Source organism: Peromyscus leucopus, chromosome 1 (genome assembly GCF_004664715.2).
Source record: "Peromyscus leucopus breed LL Stock chromosome 1, UCI_PerLeu_2.1, whole genome shotgun sequence".
NCBI classification, from domain to species: Eukaryota; Metazoa; Chordata; class Mammalia; order Rodentia; family Cricetidae; genus Peromyscus; species Peromyscus leucopus.
In genome coordinates this window covers 44,420,966-44,435,658 of record NC_051063.1, presented here as the reverse complement: position 1 = coordinate 44,435,658, position 14,693 = coordinate 44,420,966, and the positions used below count along the sequence as shown (strand labels likewise).

At 46.2% G+C, this 14,693-nt stretch overlaps 1 protein-coding gene across 3 annotated transcripts in view; it reads left to right on the top strand.

The window, feature by feature from the left end:
- Ide (insulin degrading enzyme) overlaps positions 1-13,950 on the top strand; it is a 97,298-nt gene extending 83,348 nt beyond the window's left edge. For all 3 annotated transcript variants that reach the window (XM_028882892.2, XM_028882891.2, XM_037206552.1), the window contains exons 20-25: positions 824-991; positions 3,550-3,822; positions 5,186-5,247; positions 10,530-10,602; positions 11,056-11,123; positions 11,775-13,950. In XM_028882892.2, the coding sequence (XP_028738725.1) occupies positions 824-991; positions 3,550-3,822; positions 5,186-5,247; positions 10,530-10,602; positions 11,056-11,123; positions 11,775-11,870 (740 nt within the window). In that variant the 3' untranslated portion in view covers positions 11,871-13,950. The remainder of the gene's footprint in view (positions 1-823; positions 992-3,549; positions 3,823-5,185; positions 5,248-10,529; positions 10,603-11,055; positions 11,124-11,774) is intronic.
- Positions 13,951-14,693: the final 743 nt, after the last annotated feature.

Genomic DNA, 14,693 nt, shown 5'->3' with positions numbered 1-14,693 from the left:
ACTGCTTCCTGGCTTACTTCTTGTGGCTTACTTGGCTACTTTCTAGGAGTTTTTTGTTTTGTTTTTGTTTTTTGGTTTGGTTTGGTTTTTTGAGACAGGGTTTCTCTGTGTAGATTTGGTGCCTGTCCTGGATCTCACTCTGTAGACCAGGCTGGCCTTGAACTCACAGAAATCCACCTGCCTCTGCCTCCCGAGTGCTGGGATTAAAGGTGAGCGCCACCACTGCCTGGCTGGTTTGTTTTGTTTTGTTTTGTTTTTTAAGGCAAGGTCTCACAATGAGCCTTGGCTGGTCTCACTAAGTAAACCAAACTGGCCTCAGATTTAGGCCACCACACCCAGCTTGGCTACTTTTCTTATATAGCCGAGGCTTACCTACCCAGGCATGGCACTACCCACAGTGGGCTACAGTGGGCCAGGATAGGCTCTACCCTTCTGTACAAAGTACCTATTAAGAAAATGCCCCACAGACATGTCCACAGGACAGTCTGATGGAGGCCTTTCCTTAATTGAGATCCCCTCTTCCCAGATATGTTTAGATTTGCATTAAATTGATGAAAACTAGCCAGCATGATAATAGAAAGTTCAAGGCCAGACTCAGCTACATGGTGATCCTTTGTCTCAAAAAACACTAAGACATAAATAGGTAGGTAGGTAGGTAGGTAGGTAGGTAGGTAGGTAGATAGATAGATAGATAGATAGATAGATAGATAGATAGATAGATAGGTAGGTAGATAGATAGATAGATAGAGAAATAAAGTAAGCAGATAAACCATTGACTTTATTAAATCACAGATTTTTTTTTTTTCTTTTTGAATCTTCTTAGGAGGATGGTTTGTTTATCAGCAGAGGAATGAAGTTCACAACAACTGTGGCATCGAGATCTACTATCAGACAGACATGCAGAGCACTTCGGAGAACATGTTCTTGGAGCTTTTCTGTCAGATTATCTCTGAGCCTTGCTTCAACACCCTGCGCACCAAGGAGCAGCTGGGTGAGAAGGCCATGGGGATTGCGGAGTCCTGGAGACCGAAATGAACAGCTTTTATTCCCAGCAAGCATTTCCCACTCGTACAGTCACATGGCGTTGTGGGTCAAGCCTGCTATATTTAGAGGGACTTGTGGAAACCTTGTTTACAGGGACTGCTTCTAAAAGATGCACAGCTAGTATCTTGGCTGTTCTTTTTCCTCCTCCCCTTCCTCCTCTAGTTCCTCCTTTTTTTGTGTGGTGAGGAGATTGAACCCAGTCTCCTCTTTGTAGGTGTTAGGCAAGTCCTCTGCCGCTGAACTGTATCCTTAGCCCTAGTGTTGAAGTGATTTTGATGAGATGACGCTGGGTTTCCACTGGATGCTGTGCAGAGGACACCTTACGTTTTAGGGAGGGAAGAAAGAATGCAAAGAATGGGCTTATAGGTAGGGAGGCGGGAAGCAAGTCGTACAGAGGAAATATTATCTCTTACTCATCCTGTGTCCCAGGCACAGGAGGAGCTAAGTGCTTGCAGTTTTAGACTTGGTTAAAAGTCTTGGAGATGCTGGCAGGTTTGATGGATGAGGAAAGTTCACACCTAGAAGGTGAAGCGTCATTCTTCATTGCTTAGACTATTCTAGGCCATTCTGGGCAACGTGAGACCCATCTCAGAAAACCACACAACAAGAACAAAAAGAAGTTCAAAGGAACCCCCATAACAGTTTGGAATAAACATTTTGAAAGGATATGGATGTGTCTCTCCACATATCCTGTCATTTAGAGTAACCCCATGCTAGGTGCTGAACATGGAAATGGACATGTTATGGATAGTCCTTTCCTTTAAGTGGCTCACAATGGCTGACCTATAAAGGGGTAATTATGTATGTTTTGGTGTGGTAATTGTTCCTGTAACAGCGTTCAGACAGCAGAGCTCCTGAAGATAGCAACTTCCCCAGAGGCCCCAGGTCCCGGGCTGTCCTTAGTGGTAGATCCGTGCAGAGCTGCTGAAGGACAAAGCCCGAAGCTGAATGGAGAAGAGGCTTGGGGGTGTTAACTGTGAGGGCAAGGTGTCTGGCACCCTGGGATGACTGCTGCTTCCTCAGAGCGCTGTGCCCACATGGTTGACAGATGAGAACGCCTGAGACCTGGGCACGCTCTGAAGCGCTGACTCACTTCCTCCTGGCCTGGTGTCACAGCCACGGACTGTGTTTGTTGCTCCGGGGCCGGTGGGTGCCTCATGGCACATGGTGAACCTGCCACTGGTTAGACACTGGATTCCATTCTGACAAGGCAGCTTTCTGTGACTGCAAAGGCTATTATCTGGCGTCATCTAGACCCAGTGACGTACATGAGACAGGAAAGACCTCCAGGCTGGCCAGGGACAAGATCTGTGTCTGGAAACAGCTGTACCCAGCTAGAGGAGCATATCCCTGTGCCAGAACATGGAACAGTTGACTACTCATAATGAAGAGACTGAGACTGACCAAGACACTTTCAGTGCGCCTTCTGCATGCACAGTGGCAAGTGTTGGATGCTGAAAGCCACCAGGGGTGTGCAGTTTGCTAGGCACCAAGGAGGCCTGATGCTGCTTTGGCAGCATGTGATGACTGTCCAGTGGGAGGTCTGTGACTGCCGAGGTGACTGGGCGGCTGACTGTCCCTCTTAGAGATGGAGTCCTCTTCCCCACAAACCTGAGCGGTAGTCCCGTCCCGTCTTTGTGTTCCATTACAAATACGGTGCTGTTGGCTGCCACAAAGTCACAGGTGCCTGGGACACCAGCCACTGTAACTGAAGGTTTGTGCCCAGATCGTGACCCCCGCCTTGCTCCGAGAGTGAGTGATAACACGGCTTGCTTCAGGTGGGCAGCCCCTCCAGACCCTGCCATCTACAGGTGTTCGGGACCCCAGTGTGGTTCCCCTTAAGACAGCGCCCATCCACATGGACTTTCCTTCTTCTGGCTATCAGAGCCTTGTCTACATCTAAAACTTTCCCATAGTGATTTTGGTGTTGTAGGCTTCACTATTTGAGTAGGAAGACGTAGCTAGAGTGGCTTTGGACTAGAAAAACAAAACAAAACAAAATAAAAATGTGGGTGCAAAAGATGGGGGATGAGAGGTAGAAACTGTGTCGGGGGAGGGGCGTCTGTAAGCACACAAGATGTTGATAGAGCTGTGACCTTCAGTTAGCCCTGTCCTAGAGAGTCGGGTTACCCAGAGCTGGTCCAGGAATAGATTATCAAGTAAATGCATTGTAGAGCCAGGGTCATGTGAGGCACTTGGTAAAGCACAGGAGTTAGGGCTTGGCTAGGGCGTGAAAATGGGCTCAGCAGTTTGTAGGAAGGGGGTAACAAGCTTAGACGGCAGACACCGGCAAAGTCACAGAAGGCGAATTTGAAGGATGAACATGGTCAGCCTCCAGTTTCTATTCTTTAGTCAGAGGTTCAGCTCCATCCTGAGGAAGAGGACAGTGTCGTAAATGGCCATGTTTCCTCAGATGTGAGTGAGCTAAAATAGATTTTATTTGCTTTGAAAGACTGAAAGCGGTCCAGTGCCAAGGTCCTGACTGGCTGTGTGTGTGTCCTTCAGGCTATATTGTCTTCAGTGGACCTCGCCGAGCCAATGGCATCCAGGGCTTACGCTTCATCATCCAGTCAGAAAAACCACCTCATTACCTGGAGAGCAGGGTAGAAGCCTTCTTACTCACCATGGAAAAGGCCATAGAGGACATGACAGAGGAGGCCTTCCAGAAACACATTCAAGCGTTAGCGATCCGTCGACTCGACAAACCAAAGAAGCTCTCTGCAGAGTGTGCTAAATACTGGGGGGAGATCATCTCGCAGCAGTACAATTATGACAGAGGTAACGTAAAGGAGCTCCACTGTGGTGTGGGGGTGTGCATTGAGATCATCACAGCCCCTTTGGGCAGTGTTCATTTTGTAAGTGTTTCAGTTTTCATTTGGCAGCAGGGTAGAACAGTGCTTCTTAAAAAAAGTGTTCTTTTTTAAAATTATTATTTATTTAATGTAACAACCATTTCCTGCTAGAGACTATCTTCTCCAACACCAAAGCTGGTCTCTATGTTTCACATTAATTTCACTGTTTCTGAGACTACTCTGAGTGTAGCCTGAGACTCTGAGCACTGATACATGAGTATCTCTTTCCTGTCTGTGACTGGGGGTAAAAACGCAAATTAAACATTCATAAGGCATGCTGCGGCTGCACAGTTGAGGAATCTCCAAAGACCTCCACTCTCCAGATGTAAAAGAGCGATGAGTTAGTGTCCTGTGTCCCATTCCGTCCCCGGTTCATACAGAAGAGGTCGAGCAATGACGCCGAAGCACACTGGACGTCAGGAGGCAGGTTTTATTCCTGGCACCACCAAGCTGCCGGTCCCACCAGTCTCAGCTGTTTTATTCTTGGCACCACCAAGCTGCCGGTCCCCACCAGTCTCGGCTGCTGCCTCGCTTTCCTTACCTGGGGTTTTTGTCTTGGTTTTGTCTTACGGAGACAAGGTCTCGCCGCATAGCCCTGGCTGGTCTGGAGCTGGCTATGAAGACGGGGCTGGCCTCAGACTCACAGAGATCTGAATTCTGCCTGCCTTGGCATTTCAAGTGCTGGGATTAAAGGGCATGCACCATCTTGCCTGACCTTTACCTGTGGTTTTTCTAGCAGTTCGATCTACTCCTAAGGATAGCGATGGTGGCTGTGGTGTTTGAACATTTACCATATGCCTGACATCATTTGTCATATGGCATCCTCTTGGGTATCATTGTAACTTTACTAAGTGGTTGTTTCCTTCAATCTCCAGATAAGGAAACAGGTTTAGAAAACTCAAAGTGACTGGTCTCAGATCCAGCATCCCACTGTGGGTGAATCGAACCTGGTTCCCAAGCCAAGTCTTAACTACTATAGCACAAGCAATTACTTTACTTGGAATCTATCCCCTGCCTACTTAGATGGTGGCTTTCGAATGTGGATACCTGGGCTGGAGGGAAGAGCGGCAGGTGTCTTAGCCTGAGCTTGATCTCTGCAAGCCACAGGTGGAAGGAGAGACCCAGCCAGAAGCTGTGCTGTGACCTTTACACAGACACAAATGAAAGGAAAAGTCTTTCAGATCGTGGGTACTCAGCAGGCTTAGAGTTAAATGCATTGTCTTTCCATGCAATGTTTTAGACTGTTTAATGTAAGATATTAATAAATTATTGCTTGGTTACCCTTTCAGATAACATAGAAGTTGCATATTTAAAGACACTTACCAAGGATGATATCATCAAATTCTATAAGGTCAGTGGACTTGTTATCTAGATTTGATTTGATTTTCTAATTAGTATTTTTGTGTTTAATGTGTGTGGGTGCATGCATGTCGAGTGAGGTCAAGCAGCGTGCAGAAGTAGGTTCTCTTCTACCGTGTGGGTCCCAGGTTGCCAGGCTTGGCAGCAAGCACCTTTTCCCAGTCGGGCCGTCTCATTGGCTCCTGAGTTTTGGTTCGTAGTGAACTACTTGCTGTACTGTGTATTCGAACTCGTTCAGGCTGAAGGTGCTTTTGTAGAGTTAAGGATTTGACGCTTTGACCTGTTACTATTAGATACAGTCCCCTCTGCACCTTGGAGGCCGCCGTGGTTCTTCTGGTGTCCAGTCCCCCTTCCCAGGCTCCTTTTCTGTCTCTGCTTCTGCCATGCTGTTTAAACAACATTGCCGAGCTTTCCAGTGGGCAGGAGAGAGCCAAGGAAACAACACGCTGGTCAGTTTGTTTTCCAGACCGACTGTGACCAGTGTGCTTCAGGGGTTCCAGTGTCTGTGCTTCCTACGAAGGCTCCAGAGGAAGGAGAGGCACCGCAATTAGGGTCTTCCAGCACAGCTTTAAGAGAATCCTTGCTGCATCCAAGTCTCTCCCTCCGTAGTGACATAGAGTAGTGTATAAAACAAGTACATGTCCTACTTAGGGTTGTCATTGCTGTGATGAAACACCATGAGCAAAGCAACCTGAGGAGGACAGGGTTTTTTCAGCTTACACTTCCATATCACAGTTCATCATTGAAAGAAGTCAGGACAGGAACTCAAGCAGGGCAGGAACCTGGAGGCAGGAGCTGATGCAGAGGCCATGGAAGGGTGTTGCTTACTGGCTTGCTCCCCATGGTGTGCTCAGCCTGCTTTCTTATAGAACCCAGGACCACCAACCCAGGGATGGCACCACCCACAGTGGGCTTGGCCTTCACCCATCAATCACTAATTGAGAAGATGCTCTACAGGCTTGCCTACTGTTTGATCTTATGAGGCATTTTCTCAGTCGAGGTTTCCTCCTCTCAAGATGGCTATAGCTTGTGTCAAGTTGACATCAAACAAGTCAGCACAACATGTCAACTAAAAATTTCAAAAATTTCAAATTTATGCCACAATAGAGTTGTACTTATTTGAAGTGTTACATATTCTTTGCAATTTGTTGGGACCTCTAATTTAAAAGCACTTTGTGCTTGATTTAGGATAAAGAAAAAGTGATACTCTGTGATTACCTCAGCACCATGGAACTGCCGTCCATGATCTAGCCACAGAGCCTGGACCGTGTTTGTGATTATGAGCTGTCCGATCAGGAACTATGCTCTTCCCACGCTCGGTCTTTTATGGGAGACGTACTGTCTACGGTGCCGTTTTCCCGTGCTTTGTTGTGGAGGCCGGCACAGAAGTCAGCTCTTGCCATTCTCTTTAGAATGGGGTGTGGACAGTGAGGACATCCTAATTACAGTCTGTCCTCACCCCTTTAGTCCATCACAGTGGCACTGTGCAGGAGGAGAGTCAAGAGAGGAAGACAGCCCTGACTTGGAAGTTTCACAGAGGAAACGAATTAGTTTATACTGTCCACAGTCACTGTCACCCTCATCTGTAAAATCAACAAGCTGCTGTTTCCTGTGTGCAAAAGGTATTAGTGAGTTCACATCACCTTTACAATACAGAAGGGGGCCGTTGGAGCTGGGAAGGGAACTTACCGGTTAAATGATTACTGTACAAGCAAGAGGGCCTGAACTCAGGCCTCAGCACCTGTGTAGTAAGCTGGGTGTGGCAGTGCGTGCCTTAACCCCCCGCCACCACACACACACACACACACACAAGGAAACTGTCCCAAAACAAAAAGGGTTATTCTTTATTATGTTGAGGGAGTATTTGCTTGTGAATGAAGTTGCTCATGGAGGCCAGAAGGGATCATTGAATCCTCTGGAACTGGGGCTACAGGCAGTTGTGAGCAGCCTGATGTTGGTACTGAGAACAGGACTCAGATCCTCTGACTTCATTTGAAGCACTGAGCCATCACTCAAGCCCTTGTTTTGTTTTTTAAGGTAGGACTCATTCTATAGCCCAGGCTGGCCTTGAACTCATAATTCTTCTGCCTCTGCCTCTTCAGTGCTGTGGGATAATAGCTGTGTGTACCATACCTGTTTTGAATCTGTGTTTTTGAGTGATGATATTTGAGCCATTTGGGGGGTAGAAATGGATGGCTAGTCACTTCTGTTGCCTTGTGTGGAGGAAAGTCTCTCATTACCCCTAAACTACTCTTGTTCCTTTTCAATAACAGCCTCGAATAGTGCATGTAGAAAAGCAAAATTCTGGCCTGACAGTAACCCCAAGTGGCCTTTGTGGGGTGAGTGCAGAGTTGGGTGTAGGGTGTGTGTTCACTGAGGCTGCGCACTCAGTCGTTAGTTCAGTATCCACAGGGCAGCAGCAGGAGCTTCTAGGGTCTTTGCAGACCAGGACTCAGATGCCCACCCCCACCCCAAACTGGTGGATCTGTTCAACCAAGTCACCTAAGCTTTGAAGCCTCGGTTTCCTGATCCACAATATAGAGTTTCATTTGGATGAGGTGTGTGATTGCCACTTGGCGACATTTATTAAATTGTCTTGGGCTTTTGATACTTTAAATCAGTGTGTTTTCCTTCTCAATGTTATGGATTAAGTTCTGGCTGTTTCACTTTGTGAGGACAAGTATTTGTTCTCAGTCGCTTACAGATGTGGACAATCACGTTCAGTTCTGTCTGGGTTCTGAGATCATCATCCTAAAGTATTACTAATCACACTTGTTCACAAAAGGCGGCATCCCAGTATAACCTATCATGCCTCCAGGAGGAATGGAGTATTGCTTTTCTCTACAATATGCTGTTGCTTATTTAAAATTACAATACATGCTTATTGAGTTTGAAAACAGTGATTATAGCTCTGACTCACTCTTGGATTTAAGAGAGTATACCAGCTTGACTAAACGCAGAAGAGTCTTCCTCTAACTGCCCCCCAGCGGGCATTCTGCAAGGTACTAATAAGCCACATCTGGGAGAAAAGGCTTCATGTGCATTAGCATTTAAAGTAGCCGGTGTTTGCTTTATCACAATTAATAAAGGATTCCTAAACACTTCTCACTATGGAGCCTTTTTTTGCAAGGAATTTGTAAAGTGTGTCTCTGGAGTTCTGGTTTACAAAAAGTTGGAGCAGTTTGTTTCTTTAAAAAGTGGGGGGGGGCTTAGTAAGGAAATGGAAAACTGTGAAACTAAGGAGTGTTCTATCTGCTGTCTCAGGGGACAATACACAGTGAAGAAGGATCCATCAAGAATAGATTGTTGATGTCAGGTGTGGTGGCAGATGCCTTTAGTAAAAGGGGCATATGGATGGGCTGGAGAGATGGCTCAGAGGTTAAGAGCACTGACTGCTCTTCCAGAGGTCCTGAGTTCAATTCCCAGCAACCACATGGTGGCTCCCAACCATCTATAGTGAGATCTGGCGCCCTCTTCTGGCCTGCAGGCAAATATGCAGACAGAATACTGTATACAAAATAAATGAGTCTTTAAAAGGGGGGGGGGCATATGAATGAATCTGAGTTCAAGGCTAGCCTTGTCTACATAGCAAGTTCTAGACCAGCCAAGGCTACACAGTGAGACCCTATCTTTTTTTTTTGGTTGGGGATGAAGGAGGAGCTTAGAAGGAAGGTCTCACTGTGTAGTTCTGGAACTACTATGTAGACCAGGCTGGCCTCTAACTCACAGAGATCCTCCTGCCTCTGCCTCCTGAGTGCTGGGATTAAAGGTGTGCGCCACTACACAGGGTTGAGACCCTATGGTTGTGGTTGCTGATGTTTTGTTTGTTTGTTTTATTTTTTTTAAATGATCTTTGGAAGCAAACTTTTTACTAGAGTAAGAAGTTCTCAGAGGAGGTATTCCCTGGTACTGGATGCAGGCCTGTAAGCATCTAAAAAGAAAGATTAGAGCAGCCTTGGGAGTCTAGTCCAGGCTCTGTCAGGAACTGGGGGAGCCGGGGGTCCGACTTGCTACACTTCAGCAGCAAGGTTTCCTGTTAGATACCCAGAGCCAGCTTTATGATAATTGTCCACTCACAACTGGTGAGTGGATTTGGTTTGTCCTGTAATCTGTGCCCTCTGAGAAGATGGTACGTTCCATGAGCTAAGGCATCAGTGGAAGGAAGCTTCGTCACAGTGATTATCTCTTTGGCAGTAGCAATAAAGGTCCAGCGTTAGGGAAGGGGCAGGAGGAACTTTCTCCCAGCTCTGCTGGCATTGGGGTTGCAAGCAAAGGGAATCCCTCAGAAGAACCTGAACACTAAGAGCGCTTGCTTACAAGCTGTTGGCTCAAGCACAGCATTCTGTCCACGAGTCCACGTCACTAAGCTGAGCAGCGTCATGACAGCTTACAGAGGATGATGGGAGCGTGTGCAGGAGACGGCCATGCACATGGCAAGACTCACCAAGTATTAGTTTCCTATCCCTGAGATCGAGGAGAAGCCACAGCTTACCACAGACTCCTGAATCACCAGAGGAGCCAGCATCATGGCACAGGCATGTGATCTTAGTACTGGGTAGGCTGAGGCAGGAGGACTGTAAGTTCAAGGCCACCCTGGGCTACAGAAAAAGAATTGTGATCACTAGGTGGCTCAGCCTGGCCCCATGCGGTAGACGGAGAGGATGGACTTTGTATAGCTGTCCTCTTAGTTCCACAAGTGTGCCCATCCCCCACAAATAATAAATGTGAGGAAGGAGGTCAGCCAGGCATGGTGGCACATGCCTTTAATTCCAGAATTGGGAAGCATAAGTAGGCAGATTCCTGTGAGTTCTCCAGGCCACGCTGATCCACATAGTGAGTTTGAGGCCAGTCAGGACTACATAGTGAGACTCTATCTGAACAAAAGACCACTAGTAAATACTGAAGTAGCTGTGTAAAGCCCAGACGTCTATTAACTAGGAGTTTGAGCAAATCACTTAATTCCCTTGGGCTTGGTTTCTTCGTCTGTAAAATGGGAATAACTCTTGGCAGTGCTAGGAGTGGGTATAGCCCAGTGGTAGAACATCTGCCTGGAATATATGAGTTTCTGGGTTCGATTCCAAGCACCACAAAAAGAGAAAAGTAGTGCTTGCTTGCCTCCTTGAATCTTTTACAGGAAAATCATGTGAAAGAAAAGAAAGAGAAAGCCTCTTTTTGTATTGAACATGGTGGCTGATTCTTCAGAGCCCCAGAGAGAACTTTGTTCTGAGTTTCTTAATAGGGTATGAGGGTGACCTTGGTTTTCTTTGTGCTTAGGAAATGTTGGCCGTGGATGCACCGAGAAGACATAAAGTGTCCGTCCATGTTCTTGCCAGGGAAATGGATTCTTGTAAGTATTGGATACTGACCTTTAAAAATTCCATTTTTAGTCTGCTATTGAACTGTGTGATGGCTGTCCCTCACCGAGTCACTCGCCTTGGCGGGGTGGGGAGTGGGGGGTGGGGGGGGTGGGGGGGGTGGGAGTGTGTGGAGTGGTGGAGGAGAAAGCCCGTACCAGGTGACGGTGCAATCTGGGCACCGTTCCAAAGTGGCTGTAGGGAAGGCCTGCAGGTGGGGCATCTGCACAGTCTCCTCTCGCTTCCTCAGGAGGTCGTCTACGTCAGACCTGAGCACTAGAGCTGCCGAGGCCAAGGCTGACGGCCTCAGTGACATCATCATGGGCGGGTGCTGGGACAGGCCTGGTGTGGTTTGTTTTTTAAATGAACAAAGTCTAGCTTAGTTTTTTTTTCAATTGCTCTTGTTGCCAGTGTGAGTAGATAGTAACGCTTTGGTCTCCTTACAGGCCCTGTTGTTGGAGAATTCCCCTCTCAGAATGATATAAACTTGTCAGAAGCACCAGCCTTGCCGCAAGTAAGAAACTTTAGGCATTGTCTGAGGACTTGAAGGCGCTTGTTCACCAGAACGCATGAAAACCTGGAGGTCCAGTCACTAGTGTCGGAACTACTTCAGGTCTTCTCGAAGGTCCCATCTCTCGGCCTCAGCCCTGGTCTGCCTTGGCCTCTGTTTGTTTTTTGGGGTCATGCAGCTCAGGCTGGCCTGGAACTCACTGTGTAGCCGAAGCTGCCTTGAACTCCTAACCTCCCGCCCCAGTCTCACAAGTACTAGGAATGCAGGGGTGCTCAGTGCTCTTGCTCTCCTGTCTGTGTCTCTGGCCTGGACTGCGTCACTCTGCGCCACCCCTTTCCCAGAGTTGACTTCTGGAGTGACAGTGTGTGCATGCCCCTTTCCATACCAGCATTTACTTAAAGGGTGAGAAAATGGGCGATGTCATCAGGCCTTTGCTGGGTGGTCGAGTCAGCACACGTATGCCCTGTGAAAGCCAGGAATCTTCTGGCCCACTCATCCATGACCCTCTGGCGCGATTGCGGTAGATGGGTATTTCATTATTATAAACACCACCCCCTACCCGCCACCTTAGCCTCCTCCCCCAACAGCTGATAGGCTATTCAGTCTAATTTTTAAATTAAACACACTAAAGAAAACTTTTCTTTTTCTTTTCAGCCCGAAGTGGTTCATAACATGACAGAGTTCAAGCGTGGCCTGCCACTGTTTCCCCTTGTGAAACCACATATTAACTTCATGGCTGCAAAACTCTGAAGAGAATGGATACGTTCCTGTGTCTTCCTAGGCCTGGGAAAGCAATCTTAACCACTTGAGTAGTTCCTGGCTTGCTATTAGACAGACAAACAGAAAAGAGTTACCAGACGTTATTATGTAGAAATGTTAAAAACCCAAAGTAATAAAATTATAAAATCTTATAGATGTAGAATATTTTTAAAACACATGCCTCTTAAATATCCTAATTTTTTTTCCTTTTTAGTCCTCAGAGAAATTCCCTTATATTAACTGTTTAACCTGAAGAAAGATATCCCAATAGAATCTTTCTTCCTTATTCTGTAAAATAGTCACTTGTCCGAAGATAATAAGAGTTTTTTTTCTAAAAGGTTTCAAAAACATTTAGAAAGGGTTACCTTTTAAAGAACCGATCTTCAAATCTGCTTTCTATTTGATAGTTTCCTATAAATCAACCGAAAACATTACATTTGGCAGATAACGCACAAAGCAATGCCATTTTCTTTTATTAGTGAACGTGCTGATTATCTAAGGCATGGTTTTAATGTTTTTATAAAATTTGGGTATGTTTTTTAATCTTCTTAGCCAAATGCTGGAAAGCCCTAGAACACCCGATTTACAATGCTAGAAACACAGATTAACCTTACATCAAGTTGGGAATTTCTCAGGATTCCTGTGGGTTCTCTCTCATTGAATTCTGTTGACATCTCTGTTTTTCTGTAGTTGGTTTGCGGTGTTCCGTCAGCAGATGCTTGCTGCTGTATAGCGTGTGAGACATGCTGGGCTAACATCAGCTCTTGTAACTCCCCGTAATTGCTAGGGTGAAATTGCGATCAGTGTGTGAACTAAATCATTTGCCCCTTAGGGTCTCAAAAGGCAGCAAATACAAAGCCACCTCTTTGGAGATACAAAACGGTTACGTCCTTAAATAGCCAGTCTCCTTCAGACTCTAAACGCCCTTGCTGCTTCCGGTCTCATCTTGCCTTAAGTGTTATTTTTTTGAATATATGAATATAAACATACAGATGATGACTGGAGTGGACTTTTAAAACATATTTTTTTCACAAGATACTATTTTAAGTGAAAATGTTACTGTAGATTTGACAGCTGTTTTAAAATATTTGCTATTATTAAGACTTGCTTCAATGAGCAGGCGCGGCTGTTTCCACACCCCGGCAATAGTGATAGAAAGTACTCCTGTTTGTCCGCTGACTCAGGCAAGGTACGGAATGGCGTTTCCAAGTGACGTTTTACTGCCCCCTATGACTTGATTTGCCAGGATTTTCTGCTCTAGAGTCTTGGCTGTTCACAGCTTAAGTTTTCCTATTTGCCATTTTCCACGTAACTTGTGGACTTGGGCGGCTGTGGAGGCCGCTCTCCCCGTGGTGCTGCGACGTCTCTTGTCCCTGCGTCTTCAGAGTCTCCCGGTGAAAATCCCGTCCTTGTCCGTCCCATCAGAAGGTCTGAGTCACCATTTCCTTCTCGTCTGAGCAATTGGCCAAGTAGCCAAGGCTGACTTTGAACTGCTGATCCTCCTGCCTCCACCTCTCAAGGGCCGGGATTAGGCGTGCGCCACCCCGCCCAACTTGACTATGCAGCTTTTCATCGAACTGCAGAACATGTACAAGACAAATCCAACACTAGTCCTGAGTGTTTGAATCCATCATTGTAAAAGCAAATAACAGTCTGCTACCTTTTCTGTAAATGATTACATGCCGTCGAGTAACTTAGCTCTTTTTAAAAAGATGGGTACAGTTAAAAGCATGCCTTTGATATAAGAAAAGGCCCTTGAAGCGATTGGAAAACAATCCCATGTCATCCTCCATGAACCTGCACGTGGTGTTGAGTGTGCTCCAGAGTTCCTGTATGTCACTTGGCATCCTGACAGGCTCATCGCAGCGGGTCCAGGTTGTGGTCCATGAACTAGAACAGACTGCCCAGAGACTGCCATCTACTCACGCTTAGCAAGTGAGATTTGTGAAAAAGTCATGTTACCAGAGACTTAGAAGAGTCTTTTTACAGTTGATGTGTAAGAGCATGTGATACTGCCAGGATGGTGGGGTCCCAGGGTTGTCCTGTTTACAATAAATCTCCTGAACCCAAACTCTGTGTGCTGGATGATTTTGTAGTTTGTGTGCAATGGTGCCCACCCTCAGCCTCCCCTCAGGGTTCGGGTCTGACAGGATCTCTCGCTTCTGCTATTGTTGCAGAAAGCAGTGGATTCATGTATGTTTGTGTCCATACACATACATGTGCATATGTGGGTATCTTGTTTGCTACAGCAGCTCAGTTTCAAACCCTTACAAATCCATAGCTTCTGTAAAATGGGAGCTCAGTGTTGGAGACCAAACTCTTGTTGAGCAGTGTCGTTGACACAAAACCAAGTCACCCAGACCAATGAAAAGAAATTGAAGGTTTGATTATCTGTTATCACAGGGTGAGTTCATAGTTAAAACTCTTCTTTCCAGTGGACACACTCATTAGAGCAGGAAACTATAGCAATTTTACATGAATATTCTAGGAGATACAGAAGGGAACCTTCTCTGTTCAATTAGTATTATTATTTATCATAGTAACAAAATGCAGAGTCAAACAGCATGTGATCATTCCAGTAGATTAATAAGAGCATTTTAGGGAGCTTATGACGAAAGTATCAGCAAGCGAAGAGCCCACCTTCGCCCCACTAAGGGATAATATGAAATAGATACAGCCAGCATTTAATGAAGGAGTTCAGACACTTCTCCTAAGGCCCTCATGAGAACACCTCTGATGAGGGAATGTCTTTCTGGATGCTGCAAATATGTGTTGCTCTGATTGATTGATAATAAAGCTGTTTGGCCTATGGCA